This window comes from Corvus cornix, chromosome Z (genome assembly GCF_000738735.6).
Source record: "Corvus cornix cornix isolate S_Up_H32 chromosome Z, ASM73873v5, whole genome shotgun sequence".
Taxonomy (NCBI): Eukaryota; Metazoa; Chordata; class Aves; order Passeriformes; family Corvidae; genus Corvus; species Corvus cornix.
In genome coordinates this window covers 57,839,803-57,867,046 of record NC_046357.1, presented here as the reverse complement: position 1 = coordinate 57,867,046, position 27,244 = coordinate 57,839,803, and the positions used below count along the sequence as shown (strand labels likewise).

General features: G+C 41.0%; 1 protein-coding gene across 1 annotated transcript in view; it reads left to right on the top strand.

The window, feature by feature from the left end:
• The first annotated feature begins 3,348 nt into the window (after positions 1-3,348).
• SH3GL2 (SH3 domain containing GRB2 like 2, endophilin A1) overlaps positions 3,349-27,244 on the top strand; it is a 92,598-nt gene continuing 68,702 nt past the window's right edge. Inside the window, exon 1 of the mRNA XM_039567704.1 lies at positions 3,349-3,492. Coding sequence (XP_039423638.1) covers positions 3,448-3,492 — 45 coding nt within the window. The 5' untranslated portion in view covers positions 3,349-3,447. The remainder of the gene's footprint in view (positions 3,493-27,244) is intronic.

Here is a 27,244-nt window from a genome sequence, read left to right as displayed (position 1 = left end):
GAGCTACACAGTCCCTGATCATTTGTGGGTGATTAACCAAACCTTCTGTGGAGCCTTTCCTATTCATAAGTATGTTTATGTTTTCTGTCCTGCACAAGATAATATCAACAAATATTTCATGTAAAAGTATTGACGTAGCACCATAGGGAACTTTATAAATACCCAAATTCTTCCCCAGTGAAATATGAACGAATGCTCTAAGAATATTTTGGTATTTCTTTGGTGTTACTTATTTGAAAAAACTTGCATTCATAATGCTGTTTGGTTTCTTTTTTTGTTTGATTATATTCACATTTTGTTTTTCAATGTGATTTTATTACCAAAGTGCTAAACAGAGTGATTTGCTTCCACTGCAGTTTCTGATTTGCTTCCACTGCATCCATGCCATCCTCTCCTGGAATTAGTTTTTTGCATTCTCCAGATCAAACATTTTTGCTAATGTTTTAATTTTATTTCTAGCATTTTATTTTATTTCAGTAAGCAATTTATCAAGGGGGTTTTACTATGCTTTACATGCCTTTGTGCTGTTGAAATATTACCGATTTTTAACAGAAAAAAATTCTGAAAAGTTGTATCAACTAAAGTATGAATCAAATTCTTGAAGACCTACTGAAGTGAATATTTCCACTTATTTCACTAAATGACTTTCAGAATGAGATTGCAATTCTAAATTTGCAGATTCAGCTGTATGTTATGTAAGAACTATAGTGATTTACAACCTAATGTCATAATAGTGCATGAAAGAAAAGGACTAGGATTGCACCTACAAAGGTCTTTTTCCTTCCTGCATTTGATTATTTCTTGCAGTTGCAACAATGGCGACTTCCTTAAGTTATTGTTAGAATTTTTTTTCCAAAGTGGAATAAAAAGAAGTGCTTAGCCTATTACATTTATTCATTTTAAAAATGGGGTTTGGACTTATGTGTATAGATCTCATAAAGACATAAAAATATTCTAAAATGTGATACATTGTAGGCAAACATAATTTGTTATTGTTTGCTACCATTTATTAAGACCAGAAGTCATCTCACTGAAGCTAATTTCGAAGCATTATTTAGATTCCTCCAGAAAAATGACATGATATACCGAAGAGCAGGCTCTAAATTAATTTCTCTTTGTCCAAGAAGTTTCATCATTTAATTTACACAAAGTCCATTGACACTGGCACACATCAAAGGTGTTTTAATAAAGATAAAATTTTCCACTCCCAGGAATATAGATATTCTAGAAGAAAAAAAAAAAAAAAAAGAAAAAGAGAAGGAAGGAAGTGTGAGCAGGAGTAAAAGTGTCAGATTCAGCTGTGAGAATACACAGACAGTAATATAGGTGAGTCAGGGCATTCAACTACTATTTGGGCTGATTTGCAGCCAGGCATCATACTATCACTTCAATCAACAGTCAGTGAGAGCTGCAGGGGTATAATATCCTTGAAAATGAGGGACTTCCTGTATCTCCAGCTCATGACCCACATACTGAGTTTGGTGGACATTTATATGTCCATTTATTTATTTTTTACTATTTATTGATATAATTTTCACATAAAATTTGTAGTGGACAGGAATGTACTCTTTTGAAATAGCCAGCAAATGTTAGATCCTGAAATGTAACCACTGAATTCCAGTTATTTGGTAACATTAAAAAAATATTCTTAATTTTATAAAAATAATTTAAAGTTATGACATTTATAATTTTCATATGTTTACTTTCTAGTTCTCACTGTGTTTCCCAACTGAAATGCCCCTTCCCAAGTACTAGGTACAATGGGAGTTTTCTGTTAAAAGTACAATGGCTGGCACAAGAGACTCCCACTCTCTGCCTAGCGTCTCCATATGGTCTCATTTTTCACCCTTTAAAACAATGTTAGTACGAGAGTGGATGGAAGTGTTTCTGTGCAGAGCTGGGACTAGGCCAGAAAGCAGTGCTTCCTACTCATGCTCAGGATGAGGCTGTTACCATCTCCCACTCTCCAGTGATGCGAGATATTCTTAACTTGCCATTCTTCACGATTAACAACTTTGCCTCCAAAAGCACTCACAGAACTTGCATTTCACATCCTTTTCTTCACTGCAAGTAAATTCCAAGAACTGCACTGTATCAGTGATCTGGAGGCACGGCTCTGCCTCTGGATGCCCAGAGGTGTGGTATCGTCCCTTTCCCCACACCTGGTAAGGCTGAGATGGTATGTACGCCTGAAGAGTGCAGCAGTGCAGTTTGGCTTGGTGCAGCAAGCCTGTGTGGAGCACCATGGCAAGCCCTCATAGAGTTTATAAACAGTTTTAGGTGCTTCTGAAAAGCTGTCTAACTAGCTGGAGTGATGAGTGTTTGTTGTGATGGAATTAAACGCCAATGTAGCATGACTGCTTCCGAACAGCTGACGAGCTTCGAGTGTGCATCTCCGTCGTGCTAATTTGCAGCACACATATGCAGTGACTGGTTCAGCCTGCAGAGAAGGATCATTGTGTTTGAATCACATTGCTCATGTTGTTTAGGCTTTTGCTGGCAGAGCCTAATAATTGCTAATTACTGTTCTGCTAGTGTTTATAACACTGAACTGCAAAAGTACACGACTTTTATCTGGGTTCTACGCTTTTACTCTCTAACCAGCCAACAGCCACACCAGCAGGCTGGAACAGGCAAGCTTTAGAAGTGCTTTTCTATGCATCACTGACAATCTGACGGGAGAAGAAAACAGCACTTGTTGAGGTAATCACAATTAGCCGGGGTTTCAATACCAACTGTGGTCCAGCGAGGCACGATCAGCCCCAAAGAAGCTGGCCTTGCTAGAAACGTTTTTCTCAGAAAACTGGCCCACGCTGATATTCCCTCTGCTATTGCTTTCTCTCTTGCCCCCTGAACTTACTGCTCCGCCAATTTCTTCTCGGATTCATTTCCGCGGATGCTGTCCGGCGGGGAGGGTATCCCGGTCCCTGCCGGGGAGGCTGCTGAGGCGAGGCCGAGGTCCGCGCACGGCGGGGAGCACGGAGAAGCCGCACGCCCGTGACCCAGACCGACGCGGCGGGAGGCGGGTGCCCATCCCGGGGGTTCCGCACCGGACCAGGGCTCGGTTCACCGTTCGGAGCCGCGTGCGCGAGCGCTGCCCGCCAAGCGCGGGGGCGGGCGGGGGCGCGGGTGCCCGGGCCGGCGGCTGTGCGGCGGCGGCGCTGCGGCGGCCCCGGGAGCCCCGCGGCGGGCACTGCCGGGGCACCTGCGGGCGGGGGCGGGCGGGGGCGGCGCGTCCCGCCCTGACGTCACGGCGCTCCCGCACCGCCGCCCCCGTCTGACAGCCCCGGTGCGGTGCGGGCAGGCAGAGAGCCCCGGCTGCGCCGCTCGGCTCGGCTCGGCTCGGCTCGGCTCGGCTCGGCTCGGCTCCGCTCCGCTCCGCTCCGCTCCGCTCCGCTCCGCTCCGCTCCGCTCCGCTCCGCAGGGCTGCAGCGCGCTGCCCTCGCTATGTCGGTGGCCGGGCTGAAGAAGCAGTTCCACAAAGCCACGCAGGTACCGAGCCCTCTCCCACGGCTGCGGCCCGAGTGTGCGTGGGCATGCACGGGTGTGCGCTGTGCGGGGTCGTGCGCGGGTCTCCATTCGAGGGAGTGCAGCGTGAGTGGGTTTGCGCGGATGATGTGCCGGGTGGTGCCCGATGAGTGAGCGTGCGAGGGGCCCTGTGTCCGCACGGGTGTGCGCGGTGCGCGCAGGGATGTGCGCTGTGCGTGAATGTGCAGGGGGGCGGAGGGTCCACAGGGGTCTCCATCTGCGGAGGGCCAGGACTTGCGGGGCCGCCGCGCCTCCCCCGCCCGGCCCCGGCCGCGTTGCGGCAGCGGGCAGGGGCTCCTGGAGTGCGGGAGTAGCTCCGGGCTGCCCTGTCCTCCCCGCTTGGAGCCCGCGGGGGCAGCTGCTGGAGCAAATACCGCCGTGGGCTCGGACCTTCCCTACCGAGGCGCACCGTGTTTCCATAGGTGTTGTTTTAGCCTGACTTTGGGAAAAGAGCAATAAACATGACCTTTTTGCTTGTGGGTCTAGACTACAGCTGAAATCCGAGTAATGAGGTTTGGTTCTGTTGCTTTAGGCATGGTGCGATATTGCAGGAAGGTCAGGGCGAGTGTTTCACCAGTAGCTGAGTTGTTTCATAATACAAAGTCTGTGTGTTACAGTCTGCAAGGGTACAATTTCTGACTCAGTGTGCTTTGGGGCTAAATTTAAAATGGTTTCATAGAAGTCAGAGGAATTGCTTTGAATCTAGAGATCTGACACCAAGACCCGTGCAGTGTGCTTTTTTTTTTTTTTAAATTTTGTTTCTTCTAGTTTGTAACGAAGTAGAAAATCTCCCATTATTTCCTACTACTTGCCATTGCAGAGATCTTCAAGTAGGAGTCTTGGTCACTGCAAGCAGTCTATAGACGCAGACACGCAAGATACATTCAGCTGTTAGACTTTTCAACACCCATGTATTTCCCTTTCTCATGCATCTCATCTCTTGCACACTATGGGGAAGTGTTCCCTGAAAGAATGATCCTTAATCAAAGTATTCATCCAAATTCTGATTTTCCATACCTTGGAGTTTCACCAGTACACATTGTAACTTTGAATGCAATGGGTTATGCCAAGTCCTGCCTGGGCGCATGGAGGCATTGAGTAACACGGTGTCTCACCTTTCCTGCCACGTTGTGCTGCATCATTGGTAAAATAAGCCTCACAAGAAAACGGCTGCACTCAAAACAGATGCTGCAAGGAGCAGATAAGGGTGCCTGAGCCCATCCGGCAGTGCCCATCTGCTGCTGTTACTTTGTTGTTTCTTCCCCTGCTGTCTATGGTGCTATGAGAAACCCACGAATCATCATTACTGCAATGAATTCTGGTACTGGAAATAAGAATTTCAGTGTCTGTGTGATCCATGTTTAAGAAGCAGGCAAACTGAAGTTCACTTTTTAGTACTAGAAGTCTCAGTTCTCCATTATTGTAAGGTAATGAGAATGCATCTGCATCAGCAGAGGTAAACATCTTTTTTTGAGGGAGCATGGTGTGAAAGCTCTGTGCATGCTGTTTTGTCCTTCAGATGACACTCTCACACTGATTGTCAGTACTGTAATTTAGAAGGAAGGAAGAGTTTTAGCTGTCTGGAGCCAAAATACTAAGTCTCTGATGCCAGATTTAGCCGCCTGACATCTGATGACCCTGGAATTTTTGTCCCCAGCCCTTACTTTCAGAGTTTGTTTTCATGCAGGCCATGAAGACACATTCATGTATGAGAATGACTCACAAGTACGTTGAAGACAGATCTGTTTATTGGCTTGTTTGCATTATGAGTGAGAAATCTGCGATGTAGTTGTGCTGACCTTGCTGTAGGGAGTAATCCTTTAGACTAGTGATTAAACCCCAGGTGAAATACAGATTGACATTGCTGGCATGAACGGAGCTTTCCAGACAGGACCAGGAAAATAGGAAGTTTTAAAAATTCTGAATTACAGATTTGGTTCTTACTCATGTTTATATATATGATGTGCTGTTTTAATAGAGTCCTAAGTCTTATCAAGAACGCATCTGGATTGTTTTATACAATGTAAAAATTTTATTTAATGTCATTTATTGTTTTCTGACTTGTTAAATGTCAAACTAACTTGCATGAAGTACTGCCAGTTTAGAAGCCATGCTGAAGAACTTCATGCCTGTCAAATTTCATGGACCAACTGCAACAGCAGTGAGTCACTGAAAAGCAAAGGGATACTTTGCACCTTCTGGAATGAGTCAAGTGTTCACCCTTTTCTTTTGCCTTTCAGCAAAACTAATGCGTTTACCTCTGTGCAGCAGAGAACTAAAGTTTAGAGAAATCTCCTGAGTTTGTAAAAGCAGGGTGAGTCTGGAAGTCCTGACATTAATACAAAACTGCAAGATATTAGACCGACTGGTGTGGAGCAGGTTAGGTTATTAATTTGCTTCTTATACCCACAAAGCACCTAAGAAGGAGAAATAACTCCATTTGAATATTAATGTGCTGCTGCAAATCTATCATACGTCCTGAAGCTAGGAAGATTGATCTAAAGAGTGTTTTTCCAGAAATGGGCAACAAAGTGCTGTGCCACCAAATTATCCCTTTTTCTTTAGGCATGCACACTCCTTTGCCAGTAGTGCTATGCCAGCATGACCGAGAGAATATTGCTTCCTACAGGTTTATGTACAGTTTTAAAAGTACCATAATCACTTTGGGTGATACAGATCTGACAGTCTGGGGCATTTAAACAGAGTTGTTTTAAAATAGGATGAGCTTTGTTTCCACATGACTGCATTCATTGCATAATGTGGCTCTTGTGAGGCACAGTCAAAACTAAGCTTTCAGAAAGCAATAATTTCATAGGGAAGGAGATTAACAAAAATTCAGGGAATGGCCACATCTGATGTTCCATTGGAAGCACCTGAATAAATGTGACTGACATTTAAATAGCAGTCTGAATGTGGTGATTTGAACCAAAACCCTGTCATACAGTTTCTTTTCTACCGCTGTATTCTGCTTTTATGATACGTGACTAAATTTGTCTCAACACCAAGACCAAATTAACCAGTTTATACAGTTTTATAGAGAAAAACGTTTGATATTGAAAGAAATAATCTGAAGAAATTACTTCCACTCCACCCATCGTTGTCACTAGATTGTTAGATGCCCTGACTTTAGGTGGGAAGTACTGTGCTTCTGTCTTTAACCACATAAACTATGAATTGCACAGTAGGAGAATGACTGTGGTGGTTAATAAGAAGCAAATGAGACTCCTGCCTTGCTATGCTATTGTCCAGAAAATTCTGTGCACTTCACAGGGATTCTTGATTTACAGCCTGTCTACGCGGGTTCTCTTGCAAAAACAAAGACAGAATATTAGGGTTTATCTGTCTGAATGGTTTTTTTTAATTCCTTGGTCAGAAGTATGTAAAATGTTTTTCACCGGAATTTATGAAGCAATCCGCTTACTAAACAAACTGCAACAAAACAATTTTTACTGTTCTGTGTTGATATCAATATTTTCCTAAATCTCTAGCACCCTCTGTATTCATAATGTTCCCGACTGTCCTGCAATGTTGAGTAGGAGCTGTGTGTGCTTTTCCAGTGATAGGACGTCACCTGTCTTTTCCAGCTGACTGTGGTTGAAGCTGGGCTCACACTGGGTCTGCTTTTCTCCTTCCATGTTTCCTCATAGCCTCACCCACCGAATAATGGTCAGTTCCTGTATATGTAAAGGTAGTTATGGGAGTTGGTCTGGGAAGTTGGGCAATGTTGCATTTTTCTTAGTGCAAATGCTGTGCCGTGTGTCTGTCGCTTATGTGGAAATTAATGAGCTCATTTCTCATGGAGTGTGGGAACTTGTGAGCAGTCTGAGGAAAGCAAAAGGGGAGCCATTTGCAGGGTGGTGTGGCTCTGAGGATGGTGCCCAAACAGGCTGCTAGAAACTTCTGTCCAAGAACATGCACCTCTGGCAGTCTGTTGGTTTCTCTCAGTGTGGAGCACTACCTTTTGAGATCAAGGAAAGGGAGCAAATTTCTGATCTAGAAATAAAGGCTATTTTTAGAAAAAAATACTTACTTAGCTGCAGAGGGGATTATTTCCACAGCAGGTAGGGAAATTCCTTCTGTTTGTGCACTCTATCTTGATTGCCAGATACATTATTCACATTTGGCATCATTCCCATGTGTCCTTTTATTGATATTACATAATTGAAAGGGTGAAAAATTGACTTTGATCTAAATTGCCCTTTAGTTGGATACTGTGCAACCCTTCTGAGTTGTTGATGGCTTAAACAGTCTGCACCAGTTTCAAACCCTGTTTCTAAATCTGATTAGAGGAACTGCTGCTTTGTGTACTAAAAAGATCATAGCTTGTTTTTTTTAAAGATTTCTCGAACATGTATTACTGTAGTATCTTTCCAACTGATAGATGATACACTTTCCATTTTTATGTAGGTATATAAAAGTTGGAGCACTGAATGGCACTCATCTCTAAATTTTCCCCCAGTGATCTCTGGAGGCAAAGAATACCTGTGGATGCTGTGCTCAAAACACAGCCTGCACCAGATTTTTGTTTGATATCTTGACTTCCATCTTAACTGGAATTATTACATAGCAAGGAAGAACTGTCTGCTCTTGGTCACTCATGCAAAACAGTCATTAAGTTTTAAATGCATCCTCACAACTAGCATACTGATAGATAGCATGTTCATGAAAGTGCTGGAGCAGCATAACCAGTTTTGATTGAAGATTTTGCAGAGGTTACTGTGCAGAAGATTCTGTAGTTTTATGTAGCTGTTACTTGCAAATGTAAGGGAGGTGCTGGGTTGGTCTGAGATAATCCTTGTGAAGGATGGAGGGTTGAGGAGCTTGAACACTGGCTGTCATGACCTAGCAGTGTACCAGTGAAGTCTGGCTTTGAAAAGATCAGCAAGAAGGACAGAGTTGAAAATCTGCTTTGGGGGCCCCAAGGAGCTGCTGCCACTCTGTGTGTACATATGAAGAGAAACTGTGTGGACAGCTTTTAGTGGGAAGTGCCCTGATGAAGCAGACTCATGGCCCTCTTATCAGTGAAAGTCTGTGATATGTTCAGGGACAGGCAAAACATCCTCCAAACCTCTTCTCTTAGAACTGAAAGGTCGTCCTTGTGCTGCTTTCCAGAAACTTCTGTGGCTCTGGTTCTCAATTTCTTCTCATGTAGTGGCCACTGATGGACAATGGTGGTGCTTATCCTTTCTTAATTATATGGAGATAATCAGACGAAAGAAAATTGAGTTACAGCATGGTATTATTGTGATGATGTTTGCCACAGCAGAATTACCTCGCTTTCAGTGCTATCTAATCCTGCACTTAATCTTAGAGACAAAATAGTGCTTTTTTATAATCTGAGGTTATAGCACACCACAGGAATCCAACGAATCTGTCATAGAAGTGCTAGGAGTTAATTTTTTTTTTCTCACGAAGTTGAGAAAAAAAAGAGAAATTGCTATTTACTGTGCTTACATTTTTCATAAGCTTTCCTTTATGAAGGCTCTACAGACCTGCATGGTAGAAAATGAAAAATTCGAAGTGTTTTTTTGAAATTCAGCATATTTTCAATTTGTCTGTGGATGGAAATCACTATGATGGACCTGGACAGAATGCTTCATGGGTATGTAGTTGCACTTGATGTAATAGTGATGATGTTCTTGTGTCCATGATGGAGGACATATCTTTATAAATAAACATCTTGCAATTTTTTTTTTCATTCTATAGGCTGAAATTGGACTGATGTAATTGTTGTAGCATCATTTGGTTCACACTGAATGCAGCAGTTTACTCTCACCTTCTTTGCCCATCATCATTCCTCCACAGAAAGGGAGTGTTATTTGATCCCAGCAAAGGTGCTGCTGAGGCAGCAGCAGCATAACCTTGTGGTTTGGTGTGATGCCAGAGGACCTTCTGAAAGAACAAGAAATTCAACCACTCATTTGGCTATTTTTCCTCTTACTGGGGGAGGGCTGGAGAATTGAACGCATATCTGTTTCAGAAAAGATAGGTGCCACTAGCTGGGATCCTTGTCAGCATTGATGCAGTTTCCTTCAGACTGTTTTGGTCTTGTGTTCCTTGGATTTGTTATCACTGTCAAAAGGGAATATTAAGCTGAATACTTTATAAGCAGAAATTCTAAAATAGAGAAAAATATTGGCTTTCTCTGTCTTTTCCCCCTCGATTCTATGGAAGTAGAACACTTCACAGTGTTAAAATGTTTACATTCCCCTCTGCCTCAGTCATATTTTTTGTGGATTTCAGTTTGGTGGTTTTAATAACTTGTGTTATTAATATATCAATTGTTACTCTTTTTGATTGCCTAGATTCCAGTTTCTTTTGGCTGCAAAAGGTCTTTAAATGTGAAAATAGTTTACCTAAACATTTTGATATAGGGCTTGTTTTTCACCTTTGTGTCACGAAATTTGGTGACTGTTGTGCAGAAACAACAACAATAGTATTTATCTTTCAATTTAAAGTGTCCTTAGGCACTAGACATCACTTCTGTTCTGCTTCTCTGGGAAAGAGTGCAACTATAGTGAAACAGGGTGGTTGGAGAACATGTTTCATTAGAAATGAAAGCTGGGGTTTTTTTCCTCTGGAAAGAAAATTGTCCTGAAAATTATTGTTGATTTTGTCTTTTATGACTTTCAGTAGACTAATGGGACTTGCTCTTTTAAGCATCACTAGACAGTTAGATATTTTTGCTGAGTTCTTTTCCAATCTGTACACTTTTCAGCTTTAAGATATGTGCCAGAAATTCCTTTTCATGCAAAATCAATCTAGATGCAGCAAACCAATTAATAATTCATAAGGTATAAATGTCAAAAATAAATAGTGTTTGCCTTTCCAGATGAGTCACTTAGAGCTTGGCTGTCTTGGAAAGTTATGGCATCATAATCTAAGGGCTGAATTGGAAGTGGTGCAATTTTACAAGTATAACTCTGCAATGGATAGGTTTCTTTCTGCCTGTAGAAGAACAGCTTTTCAACTTTATTGGCTTTTTTTGAGAAGGGAGTTGAAGGCATCAGACTAAGACCCATCCTTCCACTGCAAAGAAAGTACTTGCCCAGAACTGGCTAAGGCATTAGAGATGATCAGTTAGTGTATTTTTCTCTACTAATTCACCAGCTTGATTTGTTTGCTTCAGAGGAAGTGAAGTGGTTTCACTACTTAGGAGCAGGTCCTAATTGAATCTTCTGTTGGCTGCTTCCTCCCATTTCTTGCACTGGTCAGGAAAGGATGGAACTTGGTTTTATTTTTTACTATTATGAAAGGAATTAGTAACTTTTAAAACAGAGCTGAGGCTTGCAGAATGTTCCAAGCAAATGCAAACATTTTTAGGAACCAAAATGTTTGAATGTGGAAATGTGCCTTGATGTGCAGAATAACCACATGAGTGCATGTTTACTGGTTAGACTCCATCATCCAAGGAGCCTTTCACTAGTATTAAAAAATGGAAATTTGTCTTTGAGGAAGAATGGTTGAATCTTACTTTTTTATTTACATTCTAAATTTGGGTTTTAAATATGAACATAGTATTCTGAGGCTGGCAGGGAATCTGCCTTTTTCACAAAATTCCTGAAAAACATATTGCCAAATATGAGGCAAATTCACCACTGTCAGATGTGGATATGACTATTGCAAGCAGCAAACATAATATGCCTTTCTTCTAGAATGCCATAAGTATAGACAGATAAAATATGAGTTTTCAAAGCATAGGAAATGTAATTGCTGAAAGCTGAGGCAAGTTTAGGTAAATGATCGTTAGCTTTTTAATGCAGAAAAATTTGTTTTCCTCTATCGGACTTTTTCTGTTTTGTTTTGTTTGCTATGTATGCTGCTGCAAAAAAGGCATGTAGGAACAAAAGTTAAGCTTTGCATGGTAGGAATGGGATTTTCTTACATGAGAGCGTAAGAGCCAAAAATATATAAAATATCAAAAGGTAAGTAACTTTTTTTTTCTTTGTTTTACAATATTGTTATTCAAAATACATAAGTCGGGGTGATTTGGGTCCTGTTACTTTTCAAAGGTCTGAATTGGCATGTTTTAGGAAGGCTGCATTTTTATGGCCAAAAATCTGTAACACTTGAAATAGAATAACAAAAGCTCTACAGCTTCTGGAACGTATCCTGGTTTTTTATTTAACAGTAGACTTGGTTGGGAATAAAATGCTAGAAAGGAAGATGAGTGAGGATGAAAGACTGGAGAGGTCCACAACGGGAATCCTTGAAAACTGAGCAGATGCAAATTCTCTGCTCTGTTATGTATGGGTAGAGGGAGAAGGAATGGCAGATGTTAGTGAATGAAGCTAGCACCTGCTATTTCCTGCTTCGTTAGCCTGCTATTTCCAGGATTCCAGCTCCTGATCTGGACACAGTGATCATGTATGTTGTTCCAGCCTAGGAAAGATGAATGTTCCCAAAACTCATACAGCTTAAGTAGCACCAATGGGTTAACGAGGTCATCATGAATTTAATGGTGTTGGTATAGGTGGAATTGAATGTGATTAACAAGGGAAAAAGCCAACATTGTTTCTAAGATGACAACCCCAGCTGTTGCAGATTTCCTGTCTCACAGGGAGAAAGAATAAGGCAAAGGCAATACTCCTCTGCTGCTCTGATTTCAGGATAGTCTTTTAACAAAAATTGCTGGACAGCCACTGAAAAATAAGCTCTCCATGACTTAGTGCTTTTTCCGTTCCCTAGGGAGAGTTTGCTGTTCTGAGTAGACTGACAGAGCCTTTATGTTTTGTGTGTGGAAAGTTTCTCCAGCACTGGCTGCCAAAGGTTCTGCTAGGTTTTGATCAGCAATGTCCCCGCATCAAATCAGTGACTCATTCAAACTGTTCGGTGAAGCTCAAAACTCCCCCAGGCAGAAGATGAGCTCTGGGCTGGCATATTCCTGGGATCTCTGCAGCGCTGTGGCGTGCTGGGGCCCAAGGTGCTCTCAGTGACTGAAAGTACCCAGCCAGGCTGCAGAGGCAGAATGCAGTAACAGGTACTGGTTATGCAGATGTATAGCTTTTTGGGATGAAAGGCAAGATTGTCCCAGTGTGTCTTACTTCTCCATAGCCCCGAAGGAGGGGGAAGACCCTCCTACTTTAACTTGAGAAAGCATTGCTGCAGATTCTTAAGATGCATTTCAGTGTATCTGTAGAAAAGGAGTTATCCTTCTGCTCTGTGCTGTTCAGTGCATGCCACCGATGCCTGGAAGTGGCTACCTAAAAACAGAGGCTGGACAAAAATAAGATAATAAAGGAAGGTATTTATTTGAAGGGCCTTCAAAGGTACACCCTGGGCAGGCCAAAGGCTACACTCAAGATGGACCCTGGGTCATAGGTTCCTCACACTTTTATAAGTTTGATCCATTTTCATATCAGGGTTAATTCTCCAATTAGAACTTCAGTTAATGATGTAGTTACCCCAAGTTTGCCCCTTCTCTTCAAAGGCTCTTAGTTTACATATTTTGGGGCCTGGGACAATCAAGGTGTCCTTGAAGAGCAAACCTAGAGAGGGTTTGTTATGTCTAACCAGCATGAGAGAACAGCAGTTAACAGGCTACACGAAACTTCAGTTACACACTAGGCAGTACAGGATTTGAAAAATATAAAAGTTAAAACCTATGGCATCATCACAAGTGGCTAAATCACATATATTCTCCTTCCTCAGAACAACGTAAGTCTCTGGACATGTGTGCGGTTGTGGTGCTTGAGATCTAGAGAGCCTTGATGGCAGAAGCTGAAGTTTGGCTTTCTTGTACATCCTGAATGTACTGGCCAAGAAAGGAATCGAGTGTGCTTGGGTTGAGTTTCTGACTGGGGCCTACTGGTTCCACTGCAGAATCTATTCTAAAAATAAAATAAGATCCTCAGATAAAAACAAATTGGAATGTGGATGGACTTCTACTTGAAAATGTCTACCAAACTATAGGAGAAAATTCACATGATGCCCAAGGCCTTACACTCATTTCTTTTGGGCTGATAGGGTAATTGCTGATTTACTCCTCTCATTTTAAGAACAAAACTGCTTCCAAAATCATGTATTAAAAACAGCTATATGGGATTTCCACCAACTTTTATAAAATGCAGGCAGTTTTCCTGAGCAGATTTAAAAGCTTCTCTAGAGACATACAGACATGGTGGTGTTAGATCTTGTTCCTTCTGAAAGACTCTTTCTCTCTTTTCTTGCACCACACATTGGAGCAAGAGAGATTTGAAAATTTAATGAAGGTGCAATAAAACAGCCTATTCTAGTTCCATCTTTTTCTCATTTCTGTTTGCACATTAACTACATGTGTGCCCAGGGAAACTTCTTGACCTACAAACAGGTTGACTGCTGTAGACTTTTTTTTCCTGATTTACTCCTGATATTTCCTTTAAACCTTTGGAAATTGTTGTTACAGTAAATTGTATTTCCTTTAAATGCTATATTAATTTTCTTGCAATAAAATTAAAGTTGGGAAGGTAAATTAAGCAGCTGAGGGAGAAGCCATGGATGTCAAATAAGCTGTTTCTTAAGGAATGAAGACCAGATCAGGAGTATAAGTAACAGCCTTGTGGATGGCTGAGCCAGAGGGCTCAGGTCTAGAAACTTAGGGCTTTTGCAGCATGTGGTGGAGCAGGTAGCAGGGAGCTACAGCAAGAGGGGAGAGTGGGATCAGGTATTGTCTTTGTACGCTGTGTTTTAGCAATTTTATTAGCACTACTCTGAGGACTTAACAGAAGAGCATGTGACGAATATTTATTTTTTCCTATTCTCTACTGTGATGATATGCATGTAGTCATGATATCACAGCATACCATGGCTGTATTGCTATCAGAAGTCATCTGGTATGTCCATTTCCTGCCCTAAAATCTCCACTGTTGCCCTTGAGAGTGACTGGGTTTGTAGTTACAGGTTTAAGTTGTGAAATATTGAAGCTTAGCAGCATTAATAAGCAGGGATGAGATAATGCCAATTTGCTCCTTAGTATTGCCAGGTGAGAGATGAGAGCGCTTTAAAATGCTGTTGCCCTGTTTTTGCTTTCATGGGCTTGCCTCGGAAGTTACTTTCTATATACTGAAGAAGAAAGCAGTAGTCATTTCTGGTGCCCTGTGCTAAGCTACAGGGAAGACTTGAGGGAAAGGTATAGGAAGTCTGTCCTATCATATCACAGATATACCTAAGTGTCTGACCAGAAATCTCAGGGAGGAGTGGAAGTGGCAGGGGGAAAAGACAAATTAAAGTATATTTACAGGTACTTGGTTTCCTGCCACAACCCTCCTGTGCCTGTGCCAACAAGGAAAGCTCTGCAGTGCTCTCTTCTGCAACCATTCCTCTTCCCACATCTCTGCTGCAAAGTGACCAGGAGGGCAGAAAAAGTGACTTTTTGCTCTTTTTCCGTGCCATCCTTCAACATCTGAGGAATTTCTGGCAGGGTTTGTGGGCCTAGTTTTCTCTGCAGCAGGTCAGGGTGAGCAGGGAGCTGAGACTTAAACAATTAATTCATTGTTTCTATGATTGTGACTCCTTGGCTCTACTGAAATATAGTATTTGGTTGGCAGGCTGGAAAGGATAGGTTTTGTTCTGATACCTTATTTGTTTTTAAGCGGCAGGAGTCCTGTCATTAACAACTGCTCTAAATTATAAAACAATGTAGTATAGCTCTTAATTCTTCAATGTAATATTTTAAGAGGTGGTTAAATTAGTTCATGAAAGCAGAAAACGTTTATGTATTATCAAAGATTTTGCAGGCAAGCAGTGCATAATCAAGATTTACAAAAATTTTCCCAGTATTTTGTTTCCAAAGGAGACTTGATACAAATGTACAGTGGAGGTGACCTGGTTGTTGATATGAGACATTCACTAATGCATATGGTATATGCCTTTACTCAGTAGCAAGAAAACATTCTGCATACTAAATTCTGCAGATCTAGGTATTTTTGCTTTTTTATCTTAAGCATTCAGAGGTCATCTTTAACTAAGCTTTTTTATTGTTATCATTATTAATAGTGTTTTAGCAGCATATAATTCCAAATGTTAAGGAGATATTACAGAATCCAGATGTTTTAAAATTAGTAATGCAAGAGCAAAACCTGTGGTTTTGTTATAACCACATGTTTATGAGACTTAAGAGTTTTTAGGGGGAAACAACACATAGCAGCAGACAAATGACAGGCATTGCAAAGAACCATCAGTAATTCCTCTGAGACATTTTGTCTTCTTAAAGTTCACCTCCTTCGAGAGCTGTTCCAGTTTAAAGTGTGTGCCAGATCTTTGACAGTGTGTGATTGTGCCCCTCCCTCTCGCTTTCTTTCAGATAGAGTGATGTAGCAGCTGACCTGAACTTCTGAGGCGGTGTCTATGTTGGAAAGTCACACAGTGCAAAAGGCTTGTGAAAATTGCAGGAAATAATCCAGATCCAGATGGACTTTTCTATGTCATGCAAAAATCTAAAGTTTTTTTTCAGACAGCTGTGAAGATCTTTCTGTTCAGCTGATGGGTTGACTTAAGTTTTAGATTTAGTAAATTGCTTGGCTACTACTAACTTCCTTTGCAAGCAAGGGGGTAGGTAGATGCAAGAAGAAAAGTAACATCATCCACACAGAAAAGAAATCATGTAGATTTACATGAGAGCTGTATTTTAGGAAATGGTGTAATAGTGAACAGATGTGGCAGAGCAGGTGTCTTTACCTTTCTCTCATTTTAAAGAACTAGACTGTATTTTCTGAGGCACAGGCCTACATGGGACTTTAAAGAGACATGAAATACCAAGAGGCCAGGATAGAACTCCTGAAACACTCCCTGTGATCTCTGGTGGTCTTGGTAGCAAGATGATGTCTTGCCATCTAGGAGGGTCATCTTCAGGAAATCTGAGGTAGTGGGTACCCTGCTACAGCAGGGTTCACATCTCAGATTGTTCACATCTCAAAGGTTGGTCACATCTCCAAGGTTTGAATAACCAGAGAGGAGACCAGGAGGCTGGTGAGGAACCACTTCTGTGCTCCATTGTGAGTTTTGATGTCTGCCATACTTGGCCTAGGAAGTGAAGGATCCTTAACCATTTTCTTTCTGTGCACCCAGACATACGCTAGGCAGTAAATAGTTGTAGTCATGAAGGGATCCACACAGGCAGTGTAAGCTCTGCTCAGAATTCCTCTCCCTGCTTTGCATCACTTTTGTATCACCAGTATGCAAAAGTTGTGGCAGTGGAAAAGCAGCTGCAAACTTGTGAGGAAACTGTGAATTCATGATCTCTGAGTATGCCAAAGAGGGTGGCTATTGTAAATGTGGCCCTGAAGGCAAATATCTATTTATCCTGCTTTTTTTTTTTCCTTTGTATTTCTTTGTATTTTGCTGATCTGAGCCATTATTCTCATGCAACCAGAACCCAATGACTAGAGTGGTGTATCATCTTCACTGATGCTGGTCTTGCTGAAGATACATGCTGTGTAATTCTGACTTGCTAATTTACCCAAGTGTACAGGGCTAGTGTGTAATGGTAGTGCCATACCTGTTTCTTGTCAGTGATTTGAAATATGTTGTTTTAAAACCACACTTTTCAGACAAAGATAGACCTGTGATTTCTCCTTGACTTGACAACTTCGGTTTTGCGGCTGATCAAGTAATCAACAGGACTGGAAGATCTGATGAATTTAATCTATACTCAGCAGGTAAAGATCGTTGTAGGAACTGAAACATTTTAGGTGAGTATGGGAAGACCCTGGATTCTGCATCCCTCTGAAGAGTCAAGAACATGATGCCTCCTGATCTCTGGAGGCTTATCTTCCCAGATACTTCCAGTAAAGCAATGCACTTCATCAGAGCCATGTGCCATGAATTTTAATTGCCTTCAAATTCTTTATTTGCACTGCAGCCTATTTTTGTGTGTAGAAGGAGAAAGATGGGGACACCCTGTATATTTATGTTATTTTTAAGGCCTTACATTTAATTTCTTTGTAGAATTGAAGATTTAAATGAAACGAGTGTATTTGGAAAGGTAAATTTTCAGCACTGAGAATGAGTTGATCAAAATTCATTATCCTTTTAAAATTTGGGCTCTTTGGCTATACTTTCCCAAAGTTCACACAAAAGCTTGATACACTGTAATAAATACCATTTCTCATGAATAACACTTTAATCAATCAGGGAAATTATAGTTTTGGTAATATATGTGGGTGAGAGCCATTCTATATTTAAACTGTTTGGTGTACCCCCTATTTAATCAGAGCTTTGCTCATGTCATTATTTGTCTGTCTGGTTCTGTAGAGTCATTGTGATCTCCTCAGTCCTGCATGGTAGGGGTGTGTGCATGGCAAAACTTCCAAGGCTGCATGGACTTTTGAAGTTTTCAGAAAGCACTCTTTGTTACAGAGAGCAGTCATGTAAAGTGGATTTTCCTTCAAATCTTCCTAAAGCAAATGTCATCATTGGTGTACTTTACTGTCATGCTGCAGAAAGGATGCTTATCTGTACTTATGCAAATAGCCTTTGTGAGAGCTCTGTTCCTTCTGTTTATTTGTGTTTCTAAGGCTGTTACAACTTTTCTTCCCATAAGACCTAATGACATCACTGAGCAGCATTACAAGTGATCTTCATCCTTTAACATGAAACTAATCAGTCACACAGAATTGTCCAAGGAGTAGACCAAAACCTGAATAACCCGTGTTGTATTTTTTCAGTGGAGTGTTCAACAGAGTTGCACACAGCAGAGGTCCGAGATCTCTATGCTAAATAACAACACAGAGATTCTTTTGCCTTCAGAGTGCTATAGCTGATGCTGCAAATAACTGTAAAGATTGGTGTATCCCAGTGGCATCCTATATATACACCTGGCCTTCTACCTGTGTCCTTGCTGCTGTGAGGACAAAACCAGACAAAACTAGACTGTGACAGACACTTTCCTTATACACTTCCTTCACACTGAACATATATATACACTAACTTGGTATGCACAGTTTTATATCTTGATTTCTTGAGTGACATCATGAAAACTAGCTGTCCCTCTGAGACTAACCCAGCTTTGCCTGTGTTCAGACATCTTAGTAGTTGTCTGCTTCTGGGGTGATGTGTATATGGCAATTACTCTTCTTCTCTTCTGGTCCTCACATCCTCTCTCAGGAGCTATGAAGCTCTTAGGAGCCATAAAAATACATTTCTTGTACTTGCATTTTTACACTACAAATATATTTGGGTTTATAGCACTTCTTCTGCCCACATAACCTGGATTTTTCCTGCTAATTTCACATACTCATTCTCTGTAGAAAGACCTGTGAGTCAGTTGCTGCTTCTCTGCATTTGGAGAAGAATTTGAGATTCTTGAATCGAATTAGACTCTCCCCGTAGACATGCAAGCTTTTTTCATTTCACATTCTTCTGGTTTTCTTGTGCTTGTGGAACTAGCGGTGAAATTACTGTAGTGAATCCCTATTTATATATCTGTATATGATTATGTATCAAGCAATCCCAGCCATTATTAGGGATGTGAATGTAATACTCAGACAAAGGAGATACGTAATTTTGTGTACATGTCCATTTTATTTATGTATCAGCATAGGAAATATTTAGATATAGACACACTACCCCTGATACTCTGAAGTTCCTCTTTAGGTGATGAAGTGGTACATCAGAGAAAATGGCTAGCTGTTGTTACCATCTGACCTGTGCAGAATATCTGAAAACGGTGCATCTATTTTATATATGTGTGCTGCAAACATAAACAAAAGAGCGGATTTGAATACTAGCAGAAAGGAGATCAGCAAGCTTTTTGTAGCAAACTTAAGCTTCAGCATTCAAATCCAGGGATGAAAGTGGCTTCTGAAGTGGAAATTAATATTTTATGTTTTATATCCAAGTAGCAAATTATGGTAGTTTAATGAGACAAGCAGTACTATTTTGATGTATAGCGTAGTCAGCCATGAACATTTAAAAATCATGAGGTGGGCCATTATGTGTTGGGGTCTCCTCCCCTGCCATGGAGCCCTGGGAGAGGGGCCCTGAGGGGAGACACAGGGTTTCCCTGCCCCTGGTCAGCCTCATTCCCCATTGGTTGGTTTGTGTTCCCTGGTGTGGCCAAGGACCCTCGGGTCCCGTGACTGTGGAGTTCCTGGGCAGAGCCCCGGCCATGCGGCTGGAGAAATAAACATCTCTGAAACATCTACCACGAATCTGTCCATATATACTTCGTTTCTACGGGACTCCTGGTTTGATATATGCATGTTGCAGTAATCCCCACTGCAACAATTATGATACTCAGAGGCTGAATTAAAAGCATGATTTAAAAAAATATACTGGACTGAGTTTGCATTATTCTTGATTTGAAACTTTTTGTGTTCATGATTCCAAACCTTTCAAGAAGTGCAGGGCCCAAATGTTTAGTTTAAAACTCCATGAAGTAGGTATCTTCAAGTAAATCATTTGCCCCCAGGTTCTGGAGCTATTATGAAAATAGTAAATAAAATTGCAAGATTTCAAAGTAAAAAACCACTGACATTTCATAATCAATAAAGTGAATTCCTCCATAGACTAAGTGTGACATATGGCTTTTTCTTCCCAGTCTTTGCGTTGGTATAATGACCTTCCCAAAAAGTGATGTCAGCTGCTCTTTGTAAGTCTTTCTCTGAAGATCTTTCACCCCCTTGGTCACCCTCCTCTGGACATGCTCTAGTAGTTTGATGTCCTTCTTGAACTGAGCTCCCAAAACGGCACACAGAACCTGATGTGAGGCTGCACCAGCACATAGTAAAGATGGATGAGCATTTCTCTTGCCCACAGCTGGCGATGCTGTGCCTGAAGGATCCCAGAACACAGTTGCCCTCCTGGCTGGCAGGGCACTGGTGCCTCATATTCAACTTGCCATCAATCCAAACTCCCTCTTGTCTTTCCACAGGGCTGCTTTCCAGGCTCTTGTCCTTCAGCTTGAACATACAACCTGGATTACCGCATCACAGGTAGAAAATCCAGTACTCGCTCTTGTTCAATTTCATACAGTTGGTGATTGCCCACCTCTCTAGTTTTATCCATATCTCTCTGTAAGGCCTCTCTACCTCTGAGGAAGTTCACAACTTTTCCTCTTTTGGTAAGATCAGCAAAGTACTTAACATACTTTCGATTTCTGTGTCCAGGTAATTTATAAAAATATTAAAGAGCACTGGCCCTAAAACTGAGCCCCATGAAGCCCACTGGTGACTGTCTGCTGGCCTGATGTGACCCAATTTACTGTAAGCCCTACCCGTCAGTCAATTTGTCACCCAACATGTTATAGACTTTCCTAGCTGTGTGCTGGACATTTTGTCCAGCAGGCTACTGTGAGAGACAGCATATTAATCATGCGTAATGAATGCTTTCATTAAGTGCAACACATCACATCTTCTTCATTATATAATATGTTTTAACTATTTATATTCACAACAGAGCATGCAACTTTTTTAGTCAGTTCTTAAGACTGTTAAATTTTTCTTGAATCCTCTATAAAATTTGCATTAAATCTCACCTCTTCTAGTTCTACTCCGTGAATTGTTTTCCCATGTCTAAAACTGCAGAGATGACTCACATGTGCTCGGTGATATCTTGACCTCAGTGAAGTAGTTTTATAAAACCAAAAGTATTGCATTTTTCTCTGCACTGAGAGACAGACAGCCTCAGATACTCTGCCAATAGGATGTTGTTTAGTGACAGAGGGAAAGGGAAGCTCTAGCAAAAGAAGGGTCACTGTACCAGTATGGAAATCATAGTATGTGGCACTGATAAATGACTTGATTGATGTATTAAAAACATGCTGGGATTAAAGACATTATGAAGCTCTTACAAGTAAAATGAATTATAGAAGAAAAAATTGCTTTGCTGCTTCTGTGTGAATGGCTTCTTTTGGCAGAGGTCTGGAGATCAGGAGTCAAGTCAGTCCCCAGACAATACTTAGCTGTGTTAGGGCAAATATGCAGTATAGAGCTGCCTGAACGGGTGGCTGTGAAAAAGGAAGGACAGAGGACAGGGATCTGGTCAGGTAGTGTTACACATGCTGGCCAAAGAGCCTGAAGCAATAATGAGTTATGAGTACCTTGGGGGGAAGATCAGGCTGCAGGAGTCTGCTGAGGGGTGTGGTGTCTGCCCCTGTCATGGGGATCAGCACAGATATTCAGGTTTTTGGAGTATGCAGGGCCTGGTCTTCAGGTACTGTGCAGTTAACAGAATGTGGGGCTTTCTTAAACATTCAGTTATGCTTTCAGATTTTTCATCTAGGTTTAAGGTTTTGATTTAAGGCTAGGAAGACAGATGTAACATTGAAGTAAATAGAAACTTGTGGCATAGATATTTGTACATAACGTATCAAACATTTACATATAGGTACTTTCTGTAGCTTAATTAATTCCCACTACAGAACACATGCAGACGTCTTAAGCTCTTAGTATCCTAATTTTTATTATTAATTGATTATCATGTATAATAGAACTTCTGTTTTATGTAATTAGGGAAAGAGATTGTTTTTATAACTCAAGTTCTGCACTTTGATTTTCTTTGAACTTGAATTCTCAAGGAAGTGGTTCTTAAGCTACTTCAGACGTGTTAACGAATATTCAAATCCCAAATACTTCCAAAATTTGGTGAGGACATGAAGTAATATATCCAGTGCTGATGCCAGCTATTGTGATTGTAGTAGGAACAACTGTCTGTGATTCTGAGAGAAAAGATAAGTCATACTGAAAGGTTTATGACATCTTCTTTCACTATTAAGAGATAATTGAACAACAGTTAAAGCCTTGTTAGTCTTGTGGTATATTTAAAGCACAGATATGTACGGGAGATTAAGTATTCTTTGTATGTCTATGTGAAAGACAAGTTCATACAACTGTTGAGTTCCAAATTCAGTGTTCTTTTTGCTGGTGGAATGCTTGAGATGGCCACCTAAAAACAGAGACTAGGCAAGAATAAGAGAATAAAGGTAGGTATTTATTTGAAGGGCCTTCAAGGTACACCCTGAGCAGACCAAAGGCTACACCCAAGATGGACCCCAAGTCACGAGTTCTTCACACTTTTATAAGTTTGGTTCATTTGCATATAAGGGTTAATTCTCCAATTAAAACTTCAGTTAATGATGTAATTTCTCCAAGTTTGCCCCCCTTAAGATGTTAGTTTACACATTTTGGGCCTAGGACAATCTGGGTGTCCTTGGAGAACAAGCTTGGAGAGGCTTTGCTACGTCTACCTAGCATGAGAGAACAGCAGTTAACAGGCTACAAGAAATGTCAGAGTTGCACAGCAGGCAGTACAGGATTTGAAAAATTAAAAAGTTAAAACCTAAGGTGTCAGAGCCATTGGCTGATTTGTCCCATAGAGATGGTTCTTGCTAATATGTAATCACATGATACAGGAGTTATGTTTTAACACTATCTTTAGAACGGAGCAGTTTTGGTAAGAGATACAAACTTCCACAAAATTTTTGGCAATTATTGATAAACTGCAATGTTTATCAATGCAATGTAGAGGATGTAGAATAAAATCCATATAAGAATTTGACTGGGGAACAGAAGTGTCAGTTTGTGTTTCAAGCAGTTTGTAAGCCAGTGTTTGACTGATTTTCTGCTCTTCTTTCTTAAGCAACTTCAGTTTCTTAGAGTAGAAGAGGTTTTTTATCAGTGAAAGGCTCTGAAAGCAAGAGTGACCTCCAGTGATAGAGCCTGCTTGTGAGGAAGTAGGGGTGTAGCTTTGTAAGAGCAAAGGAGCTTACCTGCTGAAAAATTCTGTCTCTCCTTTCACAATGGCTGAGAGGACCTTATCAGCCTGAAGTCTTCATGCTGCTGCCATCAGCAAAGCCAGTCTTGGTTCAGATGTCCAAGTGAGTTACCCACCCCCCACTGTCAGGGATGGAAGCGGAAGCAGAATCACTTTTGGGAGAAAAGAAGGAGAAGGCTTCGTGGAGTATCACTCTGGAAAACACTATTGTCAGGAGACAAACCAGGTTAAAGATGAGCACAACAGTGAGGATTAGTGGACAAGGCTGGCAAATGAAGCCTCACTGGCATTTTAAACCAAATAAGAGTATTTATTATCCTTCTTCTCAGCATCTCATGTGGAAGCTCTCTAGTTGTGCAAATATGAGAAGTGGGGATTTAATTCTACTAAAAAAGAGATATTGAGTAAGTCCTTTCACATAAATAATGGCTTTTTCATAGGAACAGAAAAAAGACCTCTTTAAAATTTGTGTTTCCATTTTAAGCTGACTAAAAGGTCAACACAGACATTCCAAAGACAAGTGCTGGGATTAAAAAATGCATGTTTCTAGAGTTGGTTTGAGGCAGGAAAAATGCTGATGCATTTCCAAATGGGGATGCAGTCTTTATAGGAACTTCTGACACACCACAATAATCCTCTTCAAGTTCACACAAGTAACTTTAGGAAATGGTAGTAAACAATTAGTTAAGAAATGAGTAGTGTGTGGTAATAGACAAATACTTTTGACTGTACAGTCCAAATTACACCAATAACAATTGGTCTTTCAGTCTTGTTTTGTGTGATGAGAGTGCCTTTGTGACATGACGATGGCTAAAGTTCTGACACATATCAGGCTTTGAGACAGTGATGCTCATTATCAGCACAGCTAAGTCACAGTAACTGTTGTATTGCATGTTTTACTCTGCAACAGGTCCAATCCAACTGAATTTGGTAAATTGTTTTAAACTTCTTTTGAGTACTCTGCAGAATCGAGCACTGTCAAAGAGGTTCATTGTTCAAGGCTCCACTATGTGGAGGCCTACAGAGGAAATCTGAAGAAAGTAGGTCTGGATGGCAAATTCAAATACCTGTGTTTTGTAAGAATGGCATATCTAATTAAGACAGAAAAGGATACACTTTGCAGGGTGTCTTGGATGTTCAACAGCATCAAAAAAAACCCCTAATGACGTTCTAATTTAACTGTATGTAGAAAAGTCCATTTGACATTCCAGTCATATTCAAAATACCTACATCTCAGTGTGCATATTTGAGATTTAGGTAGTTGCTATGCCAAGTAGAGGAATTATCATTGAACTAAAGGTTAAATGATCTCTGATTTATTGCAGTCCAAAGGTAGAGGAACACTAAAAAAGGTTACCACATTTGTCACAGGAGTTTTCAAATGAGACAGTAAAATGAAGTACTTCGATTTGTTGGCTTTATGGACAAGACTATAAAAATATGAGCTTTTTTATTTTGAGCTTTGTCAATTCAGACATCACAGCAAAAGATATTCAGTAGAAAAGCCAATACTGACCTGAAATTTGCATCATTATGGTAAAGATCCCTGTCTGTGGGACATTTTAAAGTCACATTTCTTCTAGGCTTCCCCAGAACATTGCTGATTTGGAAACCGAGTCTTCCACTGTTCTTTCCTTTCTGCTTGCTCGTGCAGACATCACTGACATTGGAATAGTGATGCCTGTTCTGTCACTCCAGTAAAATCTGTGGTTTCCAGAATAGAGTATGCTATGTGTTGGTGTCCCAGAGAATATTGCTCTCCTGTGACCTCTCCTTCAAAGAAGCTTCACTTACTTTCAGCACTTGTATTTGTTTATTTCAGTCTAAGGAAAAATCCTCTGTGGAGGAGTTTGACTTTAGTCTACTATTGCCTTTCTTCCAGCAGAACACTATTTATTTTACATCCCTTTTCAATTCAGATATATTTAAAATGTCCACTACAAGAGGGACACTGAAGGAACTGCTGTCTTGTATTTCTTTCTCTGTTCCACCTTTCCTTTGAGTTCTCCTGATACTAGTCTTGATGAGGCACAGAAAAAGTACTGATTAGCAGGAAAAAAACATCATATGCTAAGAGAAGGAAAGTCAGACTTTTTGAGAAGTCTGCCCAGACATAATAATGTTGCAACAGACTGGAGCTGACTACAAGAGTGGCTAGCGCTTTGAACAGCTATGTGAATTGGGGCTCTCAGGAGAAGAGTGACATTAGCAGTGTAAGTGTTATTCAGTATTATTTTCCATTCAAACCTCACACTCTTGCAAAGGCATAGAAAGTTAATAACACTTCAGACATGGCATTTTCAGGATACAGAGAAAACATCTACAGGTCCTTATGCTTGCTATTCCCTGACCTTCTTGCCATTGATAGATTGGAAGCAGAAGCACTTGGGAATTTGCAGATAACTGGTTCCTGCAAGGATTCACTAAAGAAGAAGGAGTACTGCAACACTTCGCCTCTCTGTGCATTTCTGACTATAAATGGATGAACTACGCATTCAAGACTATATTTTGAAATGAAAATATCACTTTTTCAGTGTGAAGCGGTCAATTAATTTTATATGCCTATAAACAGGAAGACTTACTATAGTCTCAGACAGAAACCTTGGCTCTGACTCCTGCTTAAATGGTGATTACTGTTGTGGCTGACTGTTGGGTGACTAAATGAGGAACATCCGTGACTAAAGGTGAGAGATGGTTTAGGTTAATCTTGGATCTGTAGGCTCCCTGTCTGGGTTTATTGTTGGTTTACATGATGCAGAGATAGAGGATAGGAAGGAGCCATGATTATTGGATCAGAGCTGATTCATTCTGTTCATCCCTTCAAAAAAAGTTGTACTCATTGTGGCTGGCTCAAGCAGGGATGCTGACAACAGAAAAAAAAATTGCCATTGTTTTTCTAAGAGGCACAAGTCATTCAATTCCTGATGAGCTGTACTTAAAACACATTTCTGCTGTAGAGAGTTTGACAGCATCCTCATTTCCAGACAGTCAAATATGCTGTTGAGGCTGTTTCAGTAGCACTAATTAACATGTTCTCTCCTGCTAGGAGTTAACAGCAACTATGCTGAAATCTTCTAGACTAATTTCTCAAAGACTCACGCTGGTCTATTTTTAGGGTGTTGAGCAGCACAGCAGCATTGTTAGGAAGATTTTAAAGATGGCTTCTTTGTTGCCTGCAATGTCAGTGCCTGTATAAAATTTCTTTCTTGTGTCTTGCACTGTGAGCACCATTTTGCCTGTGTTTGGTGTGAGGTGAGGCAGCAGGAAGCAAGGGCTGATCACTGGGGAGCAACACTGGATTCCCTGGCAGCTGGGAGCTGCTTAGTGACTTCAGCACAGCATCGGTTCAGGCCCCCACTTAACAAATTTCAGTTACCATCAGTTATGAGCACTGAGGAAGAAGGGGGGCATGGGAGACACACTTCACCCCGTGTCTGACCATTTCCAGTTGATTTAGGAGTATTACACCACTTATATAATGCAGTTATTGCAGTGTCCCGGGAGGCATGGGCAGCAAATCGCATAGAGGAGGTTGCCTGATCAGAGAAATTCTGGCTTATGAGCCACTGTAGGGCAGCCTTGTCCCCTACTCTCCTGAACTGATTTATTGTCAGCTCACAAAGCAGTACAAGCTACTTTTATTCTCTTGATTTGTCTGATAGGGTGTTAAGATTTTATTTAATCACAGGGTACGATAAGCTCTATATGGCTTATCTGTAGATTATGTAATGGCCCACAAACACAGGCTGGGGTCTCAGTTGGTCCTGAGCTATCTGTGCAGGGCTTGTGCTGTAGCACTATTGTCATGGCCCATATTTATCCATTTATTTAGAAACAGCTCATCCATCTCATATGGTCTTTATAGAAGATGCTAAGGACAAACCTTAAGAAGCCAAGGCACCTGGAATAAGTCCTTTTTCCCTTTTTTTTTTTTTTTTTTTAAGTTATAATAATGCATACATAGAAAGTGAAAGGGTGATACAATGAAATCGTTATTATCAGTGTTTTGCCATTTCTAAACTTACAT